Source organism: Bufo bufo, chromosome 6, assembly GCF_905171765.1.
Source record: "Bufo bufo chromosome 6, aBufBuf1.1, whole genome shotgun sequence".
In the NCBI taxonomy this organism is placed as follows: Eukaryota; Metazoa; Chordata; class Amphibia; order Anura; family Bufonidae; genus Bufo; species Bufo bufo.
The window spans coordinates 56,827,467-56,844,052 of record NC_053394.1 but is presented as its reverse complement, the minus strand read 5'-3'; the positions used below and the strand labels follow the sequence as shown (position 1 = coordinate 56,844,052).

The following is a 16,586-nucleotide window of genomic DNA, read 5'->3' as shown; positions in this document are numbered from 1 at the left end:
AGCGGCTGTTGCCTCCTAGCGGTGTTGTGCCGCATTCTTTTCTCTTTTCTCTCCTTTGTTTGTAGAACGATTCCCCGCACAGAATGGAGTAATGAAGCCTTAGAGCCGGGATCACCAACCTCCGGCACTCCAGCTGTTCTCAGTCTACAACTCCTAGAATTCCCCTTAACTTCTGCGGGAGTTCAAAGCAAGTGTGCATGCTGGGAGTTGTAGTTTCACAGCAGCCGGAGCGCTGAAGGTTGCTGATCCCTGCCGTATAGTATCAAACAATCTAGCAAAACAGACATGGATGCCCCCCCCCTACCCCCCCCCCCCCAGATCTCAGACATCTCCTGAATCTGCCCCCAGAAGAAGAACAGCTACAGATGAGGAGGACCTGTTATATCAGCATCTAATAACCCTTATTCATCTGCTGTATTTGTGTGTATTAAAATCACAATGTATATATCACGTATAATTGTAGCCCAAGTGTCTTCTCCTGTAACCAGGTTTGGAAGATGGCGCAGGAGTGTGACTGGTCAGATCCCCTCCTAGAGCTGCAGGCATTCACCAGGCTGGCGCACTTTGCCTACAATGCCCACGACCTAGAACTAGCCTTATCCTGTTCCCGGAGAGCACTGACGTTTGATGAAAGGATAAAAAAGCCAGACTAGTATGTATATTATCCGCGGTTTATTTTACTGTCTTCTATCTCACTGTATTGCTGCAGTCCTGGAGTCTGAAATGCCCAAAGATATATCTTATACTTCCACCGACAGTTTCCTTGTTTTCTTCGTTCTACTTTTTAGACTGCCATATTATGTTATATAATCAGTGCATTATTTAAAGTACAGGGAAAATAAATTGCCTGCAAAAAAAGTCATTTTGTGAGTCTCTGCAAAGTGAGATCTTGTGCGCTGCATCGGTACAGAAATCTAATCAAAGGCAACAGTGACCCCTGCTGTCTGGTTCTAAGATTACACCTTCGTGTTTAACAGTATTGCGTCAAGTGTAGGAATCTCACACTTGATTTTTAGTTCTGGACAGAGCGAGGTTATTGTGTTCGTTTTAGGCTCCATTCACACGTCCGCAAATGGGTCCGCATCCGTTCCGCAATTTTGCAGAACGGGCGCGGACCCATTCATTTTCTATGGGGACGGAATGGATGCGGACAGCACATAGTGTGCTGTCCGCATCCGCATTTGCGGAGCGCGGCCCCGATCTTCAGGTCCGCAGCTCCGCAAAAGATAGAATGTGTCCTATTCTTGTCCGCAGCTTGCGGACAAGAATAGACATTTCTATAGGGGTGCCGGGCGAGCGTGTTGCGAATCCGCAATTTGCGGGTCCGCAACACACCACGGACGTGTGAATGGAGCCTTATTTGCATCCCTGTGTCAAGTAGTATATGCAGTGATCAAGGAAGACACGATTTACGGATAAACTAGTGTAGAAAAATATAAAGTAGACAAATCATTCTAAATTAATTCTGAATAGAGATGAGCGAATAATTGAAAAGTTCGATTCAGCCGATTCGCCGAATTTTGCAAAAAAATTTGCTTCGTGACGAATTACTTCGTCACGAAGCACATTTTTTTATAAGTAGTGGGTGCAATGACAGGAGGCTGCGATAGCGCCGCCCCCCACCATTGTGCCCCTTAGATACCGCGTTCATACATGATTGCAGCATCTGAGTGAAAAAACGGTGTAAAAATACCAATAAAAATAAATATTTTATCAAACGTACCGCTTCTATTTGCTCACAATGGGCCGGCCGCCTCCATCTTGCTTGAAGATCTGGAGCGAAATCTCGCGCGAGATTACTTCATCACGCCGGCCGGCGTGGTGACGTCATACGTCACCTCGCACGGGATTTCGACCGAGATCTTCAATCAAGATGGAGGCTGGCGGCCCGTCGCGAGCAAATGGAGCAGGTAAGTTTGAAGTTTTTTGTTTTTTTACACTATTTCAGGCTAAATCGATTCGCTGACGCGAAGCACGAGGAAATTCGGCTTCGAGGCGAATCTAATTTATCCTGAAATTCGTGGAATTCGATTTGCTCATCTCTAATTATGAACTTTGAAGTGGAGTTTTCATTCTTGACGCATGCTTTTCTGGCTGGATCTACAAACTGGAAATGATGACATCTGCGGGTGTGCGAATTCTTAGGTAAATCATGATATCACTAGTAATGTAAAATGGGGTGTTGATTCTATAGATAAGTAGAAATAAAGTTTAAAGGGCATCTGTCAGCAGATTTGTACCTATGACACTGGCTGACCTGTTACATGTGCTCTTGGCAGCTAAAGGCATCTGTGTTGGTCCCATGTTCATATGTGCCCGCATTGCTGAGAAAAATGAGGATTTAATATATGCAAATGAGCCTCTAGGAGCAACGGGGGCGTTACCGTTACACCTAGAGGCTCTGCTCTCTCTGCAACTGCCGTGCCCTCTGCGCTTAGAATGAGTGTAAATGTCATCGCACCTGTTCCTGTCAAAGTGCAGAGAGAAGAAAGCCTCTAGGTGTAACGGCAACGCCCCCGTTGCTCCTAAAGGCTCATTTGCATATACATTTAAACTTAATTTTTCTCAGCAATGGGGACACATATGAACATGGGACCAACACAGATGTCTTCAGCTGCCAAGCGCACATGGAACAGGTCAGCCAGTGTCAGAATCAGTCAGAATCTATTCAGGGAAAACTGATGGCTATGCATGCAAGTTCAAAACTGATGGTGTATTATGTGATGGGTAATATCTGATTGGTGGGGGTCGCTCCCAGCACCATCGCCGATCAGCTGTGGCCCTTTTTTAATAGTATACCAACTATTTTTAATAGTATGCCGCCCATTTTATAGTGGCTATGCTTGGTATTGCAGCTTGATGCAATTCAGTTGAATAGAACTGAGCTGCAGAAAGGCTATATGACCGATGGCGTGATGTCACAGGCCTGAGAAGAGCCTAAGCACCATGGCCCCTTCCAACAGCTGATCTGCGGGGCCCTAGGAGTCTGAACCCGACCAGACAGATATTGATGACCTATCCTGGGGATAAGTCATCAGAATCCCATTGGTGGACGACCCCTCTATGGCCTTAGTTGATTAGTAAATGGAACAGAACGTTTTAATCATTTCACAGGATGCATTGAATAAACGTGATGCTTGTGAACAGATCCTGCACCGTTGTAGGACCGCGGCGTCGGTCATTGGCAGCGCACGCTGTGACTGTTTTGCATTTCAGGCCGATCAAGCGCTTTAGCAATCGAGTAAAAGCATATTGATATTTTATGGCTGTTTCTCAGAGGATCCTTTAGTGGATGACGATTATGGGGGTGTAAACACTGTAATAGCCATGCGTTAGCTCTTATTCAATAAGTAATTAGGAAATTGCTTGTGACTCTTGCAGCCGCAGCTCTCCCTCGGCGTATGAGATGTTGAGCGTCACCGCCTGCATTCAGGGCCAAAGCATAATGGACAGCTTGGCCGGCAAAAAACACCTTCGTCTTTCCGCCATAAAAGCTTTTGAAATGGGCTCAAGGTACGTTTTTATGGAGCTTTACTGTTATCCCAATAGCTTCGTATTAAAATGATTCATTCGGGACGAGCAAAAATAAACAGACTAAATAACACAGCGTGTTCTCTTAAAGGGGTTATCCAGGAGTTTAAAGGGGTTTTTCAGGAATTTTATACTGATGAACTATCTTCTGGATAGATCACCAGTATCTGATTGGTGGGGGTCCAACATCTGTAAAAAAAACTCTTGGAAAACCCCTTTAACATTGATGACCTATCTTCAGGATAGATTATCGCTATCTGATCAGTGGGGGTCCGGCTGCCAGCGCTCTCGCCAATCAGCTGTTTGAAAAGGCAGCAGCGCTCCGGTGAGTGGCCAAGAATGTCATGTAACAGAAGGACCAGTGATCTCATGACCCTTATGATGAGGGGGGCACCTCGTCATAAATTAGATGCATCTACGGCAGTCTGTGCGCCTGGCATGAAAACTACTGGAGTCATTTTTTGCCAACATTTACACCTGTAACTGTTAGTACATTAATAGCCATGCGTTACTTCCCGCTCCTGACATGTATGAACTGGTTAGTACTTCCTTTTGTTCTCTTCTACGTTGTATGAACTGGTTAGCACCACCCATTCTTCTCCTCTATGGTGTATGAACTGGTTGGTACTTCCTTTTCTTCTCCTCTATGTTGTATGAACTGGTTAGTACTTCCCTTTCTTCTCCTCTGTGTTGTATGAACTGGTTAGTACTTCCTTTTCTTCTCCTCAATGTTGTATGAACTGGTTAGTACTTCCTTTTCTTCTCCTCAATGTTGTATGAACTGGTTAGTACTTCCTTTTCTTCTCCTCTATGGTGTATGAACTGGTTGGTACTTCCCTTTCTTCTCCTCTATGGTGTATGAACTGGTTAGTACTTCCTTTTGTTCTCCTCTATGTTGTATGAACTGGTTAGTACTTCCTTTTGTTCTCTTCTACGTTGTATAAACTGGTTGCTACTTCCCATTCTTCTCCTCTGTGTTGTATGAACTGGTTAGTACTTCCTTTTCTTCTCCTCTATGGTGTATGAACTGGTTGGTACTTCCCTTTCTTCTCCTCTATGTTGTATGAACTGGTTAGTACTTCCTTTTCTTCTCCTCTATGGTGTATGAACTGGTTGGTACTTCCCTTTCTTCTCCTCTATGGTGTATGAACTGGTTGGTACTTCCTTTTCTTCTCCTCTATGTTGTATGAACTGGTTAGTACTTCCCTTTCTTCTCCTCTGTGTTGTATGAACTGGTTGGTACTTCCCTTTCTTCTCCTCTATGGTGTATGAACTGGTTAGTACTTCCTTTTGTTCTCCTCTATGTTGTATGAACTGGTTAGTACTTCCTTTTGTTCTCCTCTGTGTTGTATGAACTGGTTAGTACTTCCTTTTCTTCTCCTCAATGTTGTATGAACTGGTTAGTACTTCCTTTTCTTCTCCTCAATGTTGTATGAACTGGTTAGTACTTCCTTTTCTTCTCCTCTATGGTGTATGAACTGGTTGGTACTTCCCTTTCTTCTCCTCTATGGTGTATGAACTGGTTAGTACTTCCTTTTGTTCTCCTCTATGTTGTATGAACTGGTTAGTACTTCCTTTTGTTCTCTTCTACGTTGTATAAACTGGTTGCTACTTCCCATTCTTCTCCTCTGTGTTGTATGAACTGGTTAGTACTTCCTTTTCTTCTCCTCTATGGTGTATGAACTGGTTGGTACTTCCCTTTCTTCTCCTCTATGTTGTATGAACTGGTTAGTACTTCCTTTTCTTCTCCTCTATGGTGTATGAACTGGTTGGTACTTCCCTTTCTTCTCCTCTATGGTGTATGAACTGGTTGGTACTTCCTTTTCTTCTCCTCTATGTTGTATGAACTGGTTAGTACTTCCCTTTCTTCTCCTCTGTGTTGTATGAACTGGTTGGTACTTCCCTTTCTTCTCCTCTATGGTGTATGAACTGGTTAGTACTTCCTTTTGTTCTCCTCTATGTTGTATGAACTGGTTAGTACTTCCTTTTCTTCTCCTCAATGTTGTATGAACTGGTTAGTACTTCCTTTTCTTCTCCTCAATGTTGTATGAACTGGTTAGTACTTCCTTTTCTTCTCCTCTATGGTGTATGAACTGGTTGGTACTTCCCTTTCTTCTCCTCTATGGTGTATGAACTGGTTAGTACTTCCTTTTGTTCTCCTCTATGTTGTATGAACTGGTTAGTACTTCCTTTTGTTCTCTTCTACGTTGTATAAACTGGTTGCTACTTCCCATTCTTCTCCTCTGTGTTGTATGAACTGGTTAGTACTTCCTTTTCTTCTCCTCTATGGTGTATGAACTGGTTGGTACTTCCCTTTCTTCTCCTCTATGTTGTATGAACTGGTTAGTACTTCCTTTTCTTCTCCTCTATGGTGTATGAACTGGTTGGTACTTCCCTTTCTTCTCCTCTATGGTGTATGAACTGGTTGGTACTTCCATTTGTTCTCCTCTATGGTGTATGAACTGGTTGGTACTTCCCTTTCTTCCCCTCTATGGTGTATGAACTGGTTGGTACTTCCCATTATTCCCCTCTATGTTGTATGAACTGGTTAGTACTTCCCATTCTTCTCCTCTATGGTGTCTGAACTGGTTGGTACTTCCATTTGTTCTCCTCTATGGTGTATGAACTGGTTAGTACTTCCATTTGTTCTCCTCTATGGTGTATGAACTGGTTGGTACTTCCATTTGTTCTCCTCTATGTTGTATGAACTGGTTAGTACTTCCCTTTCTTCTCCTCTATGGTGTATGAACTGGTTGGTACTTCCCTTTGTTCTCCTCTATGGTGTATGAACTGGTTAGTACTTCCCTTTCCTCTCCTCTATGGTGTATGAACTGGTTAGTACTTCCCTTTCTTCTCCTCTATTGTGTATGAACTGGTTGGTACTTCCATTTATTCTCCTCTATGTTGTATGAACTGGTTAGTACTTCCTTTTCTTCTCCTCTATGGTGTATGAACTGGTTGGTACTTCCCTTTCTTCTCCTCTATGTTGTATGAACTGGTTAGTACTTCCTTTTCTTCTCCTCTATGGTGTATGAACTGGTTGGTACTTCCCTTTCTTCTCCTCTATGGTGTATGAACTGGTTAGTACTTCCTTTTGTTCTCCTCTATGGTGTATGAACTGGTTGGTACTTCCATTTGTTCTCCTCTATGGTGTATGAACTGGTTGGTACTTCCCATTATTCCCCTCTATGTTGTATGAACTGGTTAGTACTTCCCTTTCTTCTCCTCTATGGTGTCTGAACTGGTTGGTACTTCCATTTGTTCTCCTCTATGGTGTATGAACTGGTTAGTACTTCCATTTGTTCTCCTCTATGGTGTATGAACTGGTTAGTACTTCCATTTGTTCTCCTCTATGTTGTATGAACTGGTTGGTACTTTCCATTTGTTCTCCTCTATGGTGTATGAACTGGTTAGTACTTCCCTTTCCTCTCCTCTATGGTGTATGAACTGGTTAGTACTTCCCTTTCTTCTCCTCTATGGTGTATGAACTGGTTGGTACTTCCCTTTGTTCTCCTCTATGGTGTATGAACTGGTTAGTACTTCCCAATCTTCTCCTCTATGGTGTATGAACTGGTTGGTACTTCCTTTTGTTCTCCTCTATGTTGTATGAACTGGTTAGTACTTCCCTTTCTTCTCCTCTATGGTGTATGAACTGGTTGGTACTTCCTTTTGTTCTCCTCTATGGTGTATGAACTGGTTAGTACTTCCCTTTCTTCCCCTCTATGGTGTATGACCTGGTTAGTACTTCCATTTCTTCTCCTCTATGGTGTATGACCTGGTTAGTACTTCCCTTTCTTCCCCTCTATGGTGTATGACCTGGTTAGTACTTCCCTTTCTTCTCCTCTATGGTGTATGAACTGGTTAGTACTTCCCTTTCTTCCCCTCTATGGTGTATGACCTGGTTAGTACTTCCTTTTGTTCTCCTCTATGTTACAGGTTTGCTGGAGAAGCTGGAAGCCCTGCTCTAACATTACAGGCAGCTCGACACTTCTGGTATGCTTGTTCTCCGCTGATAAAGTCTGCTACTGAACGGGATTCCCTAAAAGATTCTGTCATTTGCGTTATCAAGGCTCTGGCTCAAGCCGAGATCAAAAATAAAAAGGTACAGACTCCAATGTTATATTATAGCAGGATCTATATTGATGGTGGATCATTCACCTCTGAGAAGAAATGCAACACCAACTGAGATCCGGTCACCCAGCGTCAGTGCCCCGGCCTCACTAATGGTGTTGGAGTTGAATGAGTTTATTTCTTCTTCAGAGAAACAGCAGAATTTGTTATCTTTGCTCAGTTTTACTCCATTTACTTCCTGAGTGGATCTAAAATCCATTAATAAAGTAGTCCCCTATAATTCATGCTCCCCCAATGGCCTCGTAGGTAGTAAAAAGTGTCTATATTCTGTGAATGTAGAGGTCAGAAGGCCTGATGATAAACAGTACTCCGGTCCTTCTGATTACTCCATTCACAGAAATACCTGTATTCTCTACTACTCTGTTACTTAAAGCCGTTATCCCATGATTAATCTTACAAATGGCATCCCAACCGATCAGTTGTTAGTGGCAACAGTGGTTCCAAAGTGAACAATGTAGGGAGTCGGAACATCACAGCACCACACACTATGTAGTGGTCATTCCTGGTACTGCAGCTCAGATCACATTCACTTGAATAGAATCTAAGCTGCAGTACCTGAGAATACCCACTATACAGTGTGCGGAGCTCTGCTCCACACAGTGTGTATTTCCGGGACGGTAGCTGCCGCTAACAGCTGATTGGTTGGGAAGTCCGACTCCCATCTGATATCAGTCTGTTAGTCCCGGAAAACCCATTAAAGGGGTTATCCCAAGACTGATGTAATAAATAAAAATCAGATATCCTATAGGACATGACAACCTCTTTCTATCAAAGCTAGAACCAGCCCTGTGCCTCACATGGATCCAGAGATCTCCCCATTCATTGCTCTGCTAGATTTATATCAATTTGACAGCTCAGGGGAGTGTCTATTCTGCTGCAGCCAAAGGGGCGTGTCCATGCTCTCCCTATCACAGCTCAGGAGGCAGCTGAGCATGTGCGGCCTTCTCAGTGAGCCGGACAAGGAAATAAGAAAAAAACAAACAGCAGGTGGCGCTATACAGATACATTTTATTGAGTAACTCAGTGGCTATTCTAAATTTTTAATTACATGCAATTAAAAAATTATTCAAATCCAGGTGCTAGTTTTAAAACCGTAGAATATTTTTCATGGGACAACTCCTTTAAGGTAACCATATACATACCATACATACCATAGTTATATACTGTATATCATCAAAATCTGATGATTTTGGTAGGACCGACCAGCAATCTATTGTGCATGGGGGCCTTCTGACTGTACCCCGAGGGCTGATGTCGGGGAAGATAAGGATTGGGCTGTTGGATTTCAATATGCCCAATCTTTTTGTTTGTGGGGAGATAAGCTGTCTGACACCTGCATGATCAGCGAAGACATGTGTAAATGTGCATGGGGAGAATTGGGACAAATGGCTGTTAACGTATCCCAGCCTTACTGATGTGGTCACTATCTTACCCCACCCCAGAGGTCCTCTGCAGCTCTTCTCTAGCCCTTGCCTGGGAGGTTAACACACTGCTTCTGTCTAGATGTGTCCAATGCTTCTTGGCCATTGCCTGCAGAGCAATGGTAATGAGTAAAACTGACAGATTTCATGTAAGTGTACCGAAGGTTGATTTTCTTACACACCAATGAAATAATAAGAAACCTTGCACTGAATAAAGAGTAGTAACCGGGCAGGAACTGGGGGTCATTCACATTGCGACGTCCTGTCATTGGTTCAGCTTGTGATGAATGAATGTTCTATTCTTGAATAAACTCAGATAAAAGATAATGAGCGGACTGCTCGGCAGGTATTTCCTTTGGGACGCACTAAAGTTCAACATTAATAATCCATTTTCCTTTGCCAGAGGTCAGAAAATGATACCATGTTATTTCACCTGTGGCCTTCCATGGATGTTCAAAGCCGTACCGTTCATGACCCTGAAAATCTGGAAGGTAAGCCATGAATTAGTAATTAATAGTATTTAAAAAAACATGAAGACATGTAAAATGAGATTATGCAAAAATGTTATTAAATTCCCTTAGATAGCTTTCTGCACACAGCTAGTTCTGGCTTTATGTCCAGGAGTGGAGCCTTTCCTTAAAGGGTATCTGTCAGCAGTTTTGTCCCTATGACACTTGCTGACCTGTTACATGTGCACTTGGCAGCTGAAAGCATCTGTGTTGGTCCCATGTCCATATGTGTCCGCATTGCAAAATGGATGTTTTAATATATGCAAATGAGCCTCTAGGAGCAATGGGGGCGTTGCCGTTACACCTAGAGATTCTTTTCTCTCTCTGCAACTGCTGTGTCCTCATGTTTTCATTGCCTGGCCCTGTCAAAGTGCAGAGGGCGGGGCAGTTGCAGAGAGAATAGAACCTCTATGTGTAATGGCAACGCCCCCATTGCTCCTAGAGGTAATTTGCTTATATTAAAACATAATTTTTCTCTGCAATGCGGGCACATATGAACATGGCACCAACACAGATGCCTTCAGCTGCCAAGCGCACATGTAACAGGTCAGCCGGTGTCATAGGTACAAATCTGCTGACAGACGCCCTTAACCACCTCCGGACCGCTGTACGCACAGACGCGTCCTGGAGGTGGTTGATTCATTCCTCCTGGACGCGCCGGCGCGTCCTCTCGCGAGACGCGAGATTTCCTGTGAACGCGCGCACACAGGCGCGCGCACTCACAGGAACGGAAGGTAAGAGAGTTGATCTCCAGCCTGCCAGCGGCGATCGTTCGCTGGCAGGCTGGAGATGTGTTTTTTTTAACCCCTAACAGGTATATTAGACGCTGTTTTGATAACAGCGTCTAATATACCTGCTACCTGGTCCTCTGGTGGTCCCCTTTGTTTGGATCGACCACCAGAGGACACAGGTAGCTCAGTAAAGTAGCACCAAGCACCACTACACTACACTACACCCCACCCCCGTCACTTATTAACCCCTTATTAGCCCCTGATCACCCCTGATCACCCCATATAGACTCCCTGATCACCCCCCTGTCATTGATTACCCCCCTGTCATTGATTACCCCCCTGTAAAGCTCCATTCAGACGTCCGCATGATTTTTACGGATCCACTGATAGATGGATCGGATCCGCAAAACGCATCCGGACGTCTGAATGAAGCCTTACAGGGGCGTGATCAATGACTGTGGTGATCACCCCATATAGACTCCCTGATCACCCCCCTGTCATTGATTACCCCCCCTGTCATTGATCACCCCCCTGTAAAGCTCCATTCAGATGTCCGCATGATTTTTACGGATGCACTGATAGATGGATCGGATCCGCAAAACGCATCCGGACGTCTGAATGAAGCCTTACAGGGGCATGATCAATGACTGTGGTGATCACCCCATATAGACTCCCTGATCACCCCCCTGTAAAGCTCCATTCAGATGTCCACATGATTTTTACGGATGCACTGATAGATGGATCGGATCCGCAAAACGCATCCGGACGTCTGAATGAAGCCTTACAGGGGCATGATCAATGACTGTGGTGATCACCCCATATAGACTCCCTGATCACCCCCCTGTCATTGATTACACCCCTGTCATTGATCACACCCCTGTAAAGCTCCATTCAGATGTCCGCATGATTTTTACGGATGCACTGATAGATGGATCGGATCCGCAAAACGCATACGGACGTCTGAATGAAGCCTTACAGGGGCGTGATCACTGACTGTGGTTATCACCCCATATAGACTCCCTGATCACCCCCCTGTCACTGATTACACCCCTGTCATTGATCAACCCCCTGTAAAGCTCCATTCAGACGTCCGCATGATTTTTACGGATCCACTGATAGATGGATCGGATCCGCAAAACGCATCCGGACGTCTGAATGAAGCCTTACAGGGGCGTGATCAATGACTGTGGTGATCACCCCATATAGACTCCCTGATCACCCCCCTGTCATTGATTACCCCCCTGTCATTGATTACCCCCCCGTCATTGATTACCCCCCCTGTAAAGCTCCATTCAGACGTCCGCATGATTTTTACGGATGCACTGATAGATGGATCGGATCCGCAAAACGCATACGGACGTCTTAATGAAGCCTTACAGGGGCGTGATCAATGACTGTGGTTATCACCCCATATAGACTCCCTGATCACCCCCCTGTCATTGATTACACCCCTGTCATTGATCACACCCCTGTAAAGCTCCATTCAGATGTCCGCATGATTTTTACGGATGCACTGATAGATGGATCAGATCCGCAAAACGCATCCGGACGTCTGAATGAAGCCTTACAGGGGCGTGATCACTGACTGTGGTTATCACCCCATATAGACTCCCTGATCACCCCCCTGTCACTGATTACACCCCTGTCATTGATCAACCCCCTGTAAAGCTCCATTCAGATGTCCGCATGATTTTTACGGATGCACTGATAGATGGATCGGATCCGCAAAACGCATCCGGACGTCTGAATGAAGCCTTACAGGGGCGTGATCACTGACTGTGGTTATCACCCCATATAGACTCCCTGATCACCCCCCTGTCACTGATTACACCCCTGTCATTGATCAACCCCCTGTAAAGCTCCATTCAGATGTCCGCATGATTTTTACGGATGCACTGATAGATGGATCGGATCCGCAAAACGCATCCGGACGTCTGAATGAAGCCTTACAGGGGCGTGATCAATGACTGTGGTTATCACCCCATATAGACTCCCTGATCACCCCCCCGTCATTGATCACCCCCCTGTCATTGATCACCCCCCCCTGTCATTGATCACCCTCTGTAAGGCTCCATTCAGACATTTTTTTGGCCCAAGTTAGCGGAATTATTATTTTTTTTTCTTACAAAGTCTCATATTCCACTAACTTGTGTCAAAAAATTAAATCTCACATGAACTCCCCATACCCCTCACGGAATCCAAATGCGTAAAATTTTTTAGACATTTATATTCCAGACTTCTTCTCACGCTTTAGGGCCCCTAGAATGCCAGGGCAGTATAAATACCCCACATGTGACCCCATTTCGGAAAGAAGACACCCCCAGGTATTCCGTGAGGGGCATATTGAGTCCATGAAAGATTTAAATTTTTGTCCCAAGTTAGCGGAACGGGAGACTTTGTGAGAAAAAAATTAAAAATATCAATTTCCGCTAACTTGTGCCAAAAAAAAAAAATTTCTATGAACTCGCCATGCCCCTCATTGAATACCTTGGGGTGTCTTCTTTCCAAAATGGGGTCACATGTGGGGTATTTATACTGCCCTGGCATTCTAGGGGCCCCAAAGCGTGAGAAGAAGTCTGGTATCCAAATGTCTAAAAAATGCCCTCCTAAATGGAATTTGGGCACCTTTGCGCATCTAGGCTGCAAAAAAGTGTCACACATCTGGTATCGCCGTACTCAGGAGAAGTTGGGGAATGTGTTTTGGGGTGTCATTTTACATATACCCATGCTGGGTGAGAGAAATATCTTGGCAAAAGACAACTTTTCCCATTTTTTTATACAAAGTTGGCATTTGACCAAGATATTTATCTCACCCAGCATGGGTATATGTAAAATGACACCCCAAAACACATTCCCCAACTTCTCCCGAGTACGGAGATACCACATGTGTGGCACTTTTTTGCAGCCTAGGTGGGCAAAGGGGCCCACATTCCAAAGAGCACCTTTCGGATTTCACAGGTCATTTACCTACTTACCACACATTAGGGCCCCTGGAAAATGCCAGGGCAGTATAACTACCCCACAAGTGACCCCATTTTGGAAAGAAAACACCCCAAGGTATTCCGTGAGGGGCATGGCGAGTTCCTAGAATTTTTTATTTTTTGGCACAAGTTAGTGGAAAATGCTGATTTTTTATTTTTTATTTTTTTTCATACAAAGTCTCATATTCCACTAACTTGTGACAAAAAATAAAAACTTCCATGAACTCACTATGCCCATCAGCGAATACCTTGGGGTCTCTTCTTTCCAAAATGGGGTCACTTGTGGGGTAGTTATACTGCCCTGGCATTCTAGGGGCCCAAATGTGTGGTAAGGAGTTTGAAATCAAATTCTGTAAAAAATGACCTGTGAAATCCGAAAGGTGCTCTTTGGAATATGGGCCCCTTTGCCCACCTAGGCTGCAAAAAAGTGTCACACATCTGGTATCTCCGTACTCAGGAGAAGGTGGGGAATGTGTTTTGGGGTGTCATTTTACATATACCCATGCTGGGTGAGAGAAATATCTTGGCAAAAGACAACTTTTCCCATTTTTTTATACAAAGTTGGCATTTGACCAAGATATTTATCTCACCCAGCATGGGTATATGTAAAAAGACACCCCAAAACACATTCCTCAACTTCTCCTGAATACAGAGATACCAGATGTGTGACACTTTTTTGCAGCCTAGGTGGGCAAAGGGGCCCATATTCCAAAGAGCACCTTTCGGATTTCACAGGTCATTTTTTACAGAATTTGATTTCAAACTCCTTACCACACATTTGGGCCCCTAGAATGCCAGGGCAGTATAACTACCCCACAAGTGACCCCATTTTGGAAAGAAGAGACCCCAAGGTATTCGTTGATGGGCATAGTGAGTTCATGGAAGTTTTTATTTTTTGTCACAAGTTAGTGGAATATGAGACTTTGTATGAAAAAAAAAAAAATCATCATTTTCCACTAACTTGTGACAAAAAATAAAAAATTCTAGGAACTTGCCATGCCCCTCACGGAATATCTTGGGGTGTCTTCTTTCCAAAATGGGGTCACTTGTGGGGTAGTTATACTGCCCTGGCATTCTAGGTGCCCAAATGTGTGGTAAGGAGTTTGAAATCAAATTCTGTAAAAAATGACCTGTGAAATCCGAAAGGTGCTCTTTGGAATATGGGCCCCTTTGCCCACCTAGGCTGCAAAAAAGTGTCACACATCTGGTATCTCCGTACTCAGGAGAAGTTGGGGAATGTGTTTTGGGGTGTCATTTTACATATACCCTTGCTGGGTGAGAGAAATATCTTGGCAAAAGACAACTTTTCCCATTTTTTTATACAAAGTTGGCATTTGACCAAGATATTTATCTCACCCAGCATGGGTATATGTAAAAAGACACCCCAAAACACATTCCTCAACTTCTCCTGAATACAGAGATACCAGATGTGTGACACTTTTTTGCAGCCTAGGTGCGCAAAGGGGCCCATATTCCAAAGAGCACCTTTCAGATTTCACAGGTCATTTTTTACAGAATTTGATTTCAAACTACTTACCACACATTTGGGCCCCTAGAATGCCAGGGCAGTATAACCACCCCACAAGTGACCCCATTTTGGAAAGAAGAGACCCCAAGGTATTTCGTGATGGGCATAGTGAGTTCATAGAAGTTTTTATTTTTTGTCACAAGTTAGTGGAATATGAGACTTTGTAAGAAAAAAAAAAAAAAAAAAAAAAATCATCATTTTCCGCTAACTTGTGACAAAAAATAAAAAGTTCTATGAACTCACTATGCCCATCAGCGAATACCTTAGGGTGTGTACTTTCCGAAATGGGGTCATTTGTGGGGTGTTTGTACTGTCTGGGCATTGTAGAACCTCAGGAAACATGACAGGTGCTCAGAAAGTCAGAGCTGCTTCAAAAAGCGGAAATTCACATTTTTGTACCATAGTTTGTAAACGCTATAACTTTTACCCAAACCATTTTTTTTTTACCCAAACATTTTTTTTTTATCAAAGACATGTAGAACAATAAATTTAGAGCAAAATTTATATATGGATGTCGTTTTTTTTGCAAAATTATACAACTGAAAGTGAAAAATTTCATTTTTTTGCAAAAAAATCGTTAAATTTAGATTAATAACAAAAAAAGTAAAAATGTCAGCAGCAATGAAATACCACCAAATGAAAGCTCTACTAGTGAGAAGAAAAGGAGGTAAAATTCATTTGGGTGGTAAGTTGCATGACCGAGCAATAAACGGTGAAAGTAGTGTAGGTCAGAAGTGTAAAAAGTGGCCTGGTCTTTCAGGGTGTTTAAGCACTGGGGGCTGAGGTGGTTAAAGGGGTTGTCCCACAAAAAATATTCTACAGCTTTCAAACCAGCACCTGGGTCTGCATACTTTTGTAATTGCATGTAATTAAAAGTTTTGTATAGCTACTGAGTTATTCAGTAAAAAGTATCTGTATAGCGCCACTTAATTTCTTATTTATTTAACCTGCTCACTGAGAAGGCCGCACATGCTCAGTTTCATCCTTCAACTGCCTCCTGAGCTGTGATAGGGAGAGCATGGACACGCCCCCTGAGCTGTGAAAGGGAGAGAATGGACACGCCTCCTGAGCTGTGATAGAGAGAGCTGAGACACGCCCCCTTAGCTGCAGCAGAATAGACACTCCCCTGAGCTGTCAGCTTGATATAAATCCAGTAGAGCAATGAATGGGGAGATCTCTGGATCCATGTGAGGTACAGGGCTGGTTCTAGCTTTCTTAGAAAGGTATTGGCATGGGCTAAATTATGTCGGATTTTCATTTTTTACATTATTCAATGGATAACTCCGTAAAATAATTTGGACAGGGGCTTACCAAAGCTTTGACGCCACTTTTGTGACATAAAAAAGTCACGAATGATTGTGAAAGGTATATTTGTTGCATGTAGGGATGAGCGAATCAATTCTTACTATTTAGAGCAGCGGTGCAGGGGCCAAATTGTCAGGGCTGGGCAAGATGTCGGGGATGATTCTAGACCAGCGGGGATTGCTCAACCCTAGCTACATAATTTGAGACTTATTGTGCTTCTGCCTCTTATCTAAAGTGGCTAGTAACAGAGGGGGCGAGCTTCAATAGAAATTGAATAAATTATAGTCCAAGTCTACACCAGTCCCTAGCTGGAATATATTAGAATTTCTATTGCATGGAAAGCCAGAGATGCACCTCATTTATTAAGAGGCATGCACCTTATTAAATTGGGTGCATCTCAGTCCAGTGCTCAGAGGATCAAAACTGTCATAGGAAACACCAGTCTTGAT

At 43.7% G+C, this 16,586-nt stretch overlaps 1 protein-coding gene across 1 annotated transcript in view; it reads left to right on the top strand.

Annotated features, from left to right (window-relative positions):
* Positions 1 to 16,586, top strand: part of CFAP46 (cilia and flagella associated protein 46) — a 226,770-nt gene that overhangs the window by 82,453 nt on the left and 127,731 nt on the right. The window contains exons 23-26 of the mRNA XM_040437700.1: positions 489 to 652; positions 3,382 to 3,513; positions 7,468 to 7,633; positions 9,487 to 9,574. Coding sequence (XP_040293634.1) covers positions 489 to 652; positions 3,382 to 3,513; positions 7,468 to 7,633; positions 9,487 to 9,574 — 550 coding nt within the window. The remainder of the gene's footprint in view (positions 1 to 488; positions 653 to 3,381; positions 3,514 to 7,467; positions 7,634 to 9,486; positions 9,575 to 16,586) is intronic.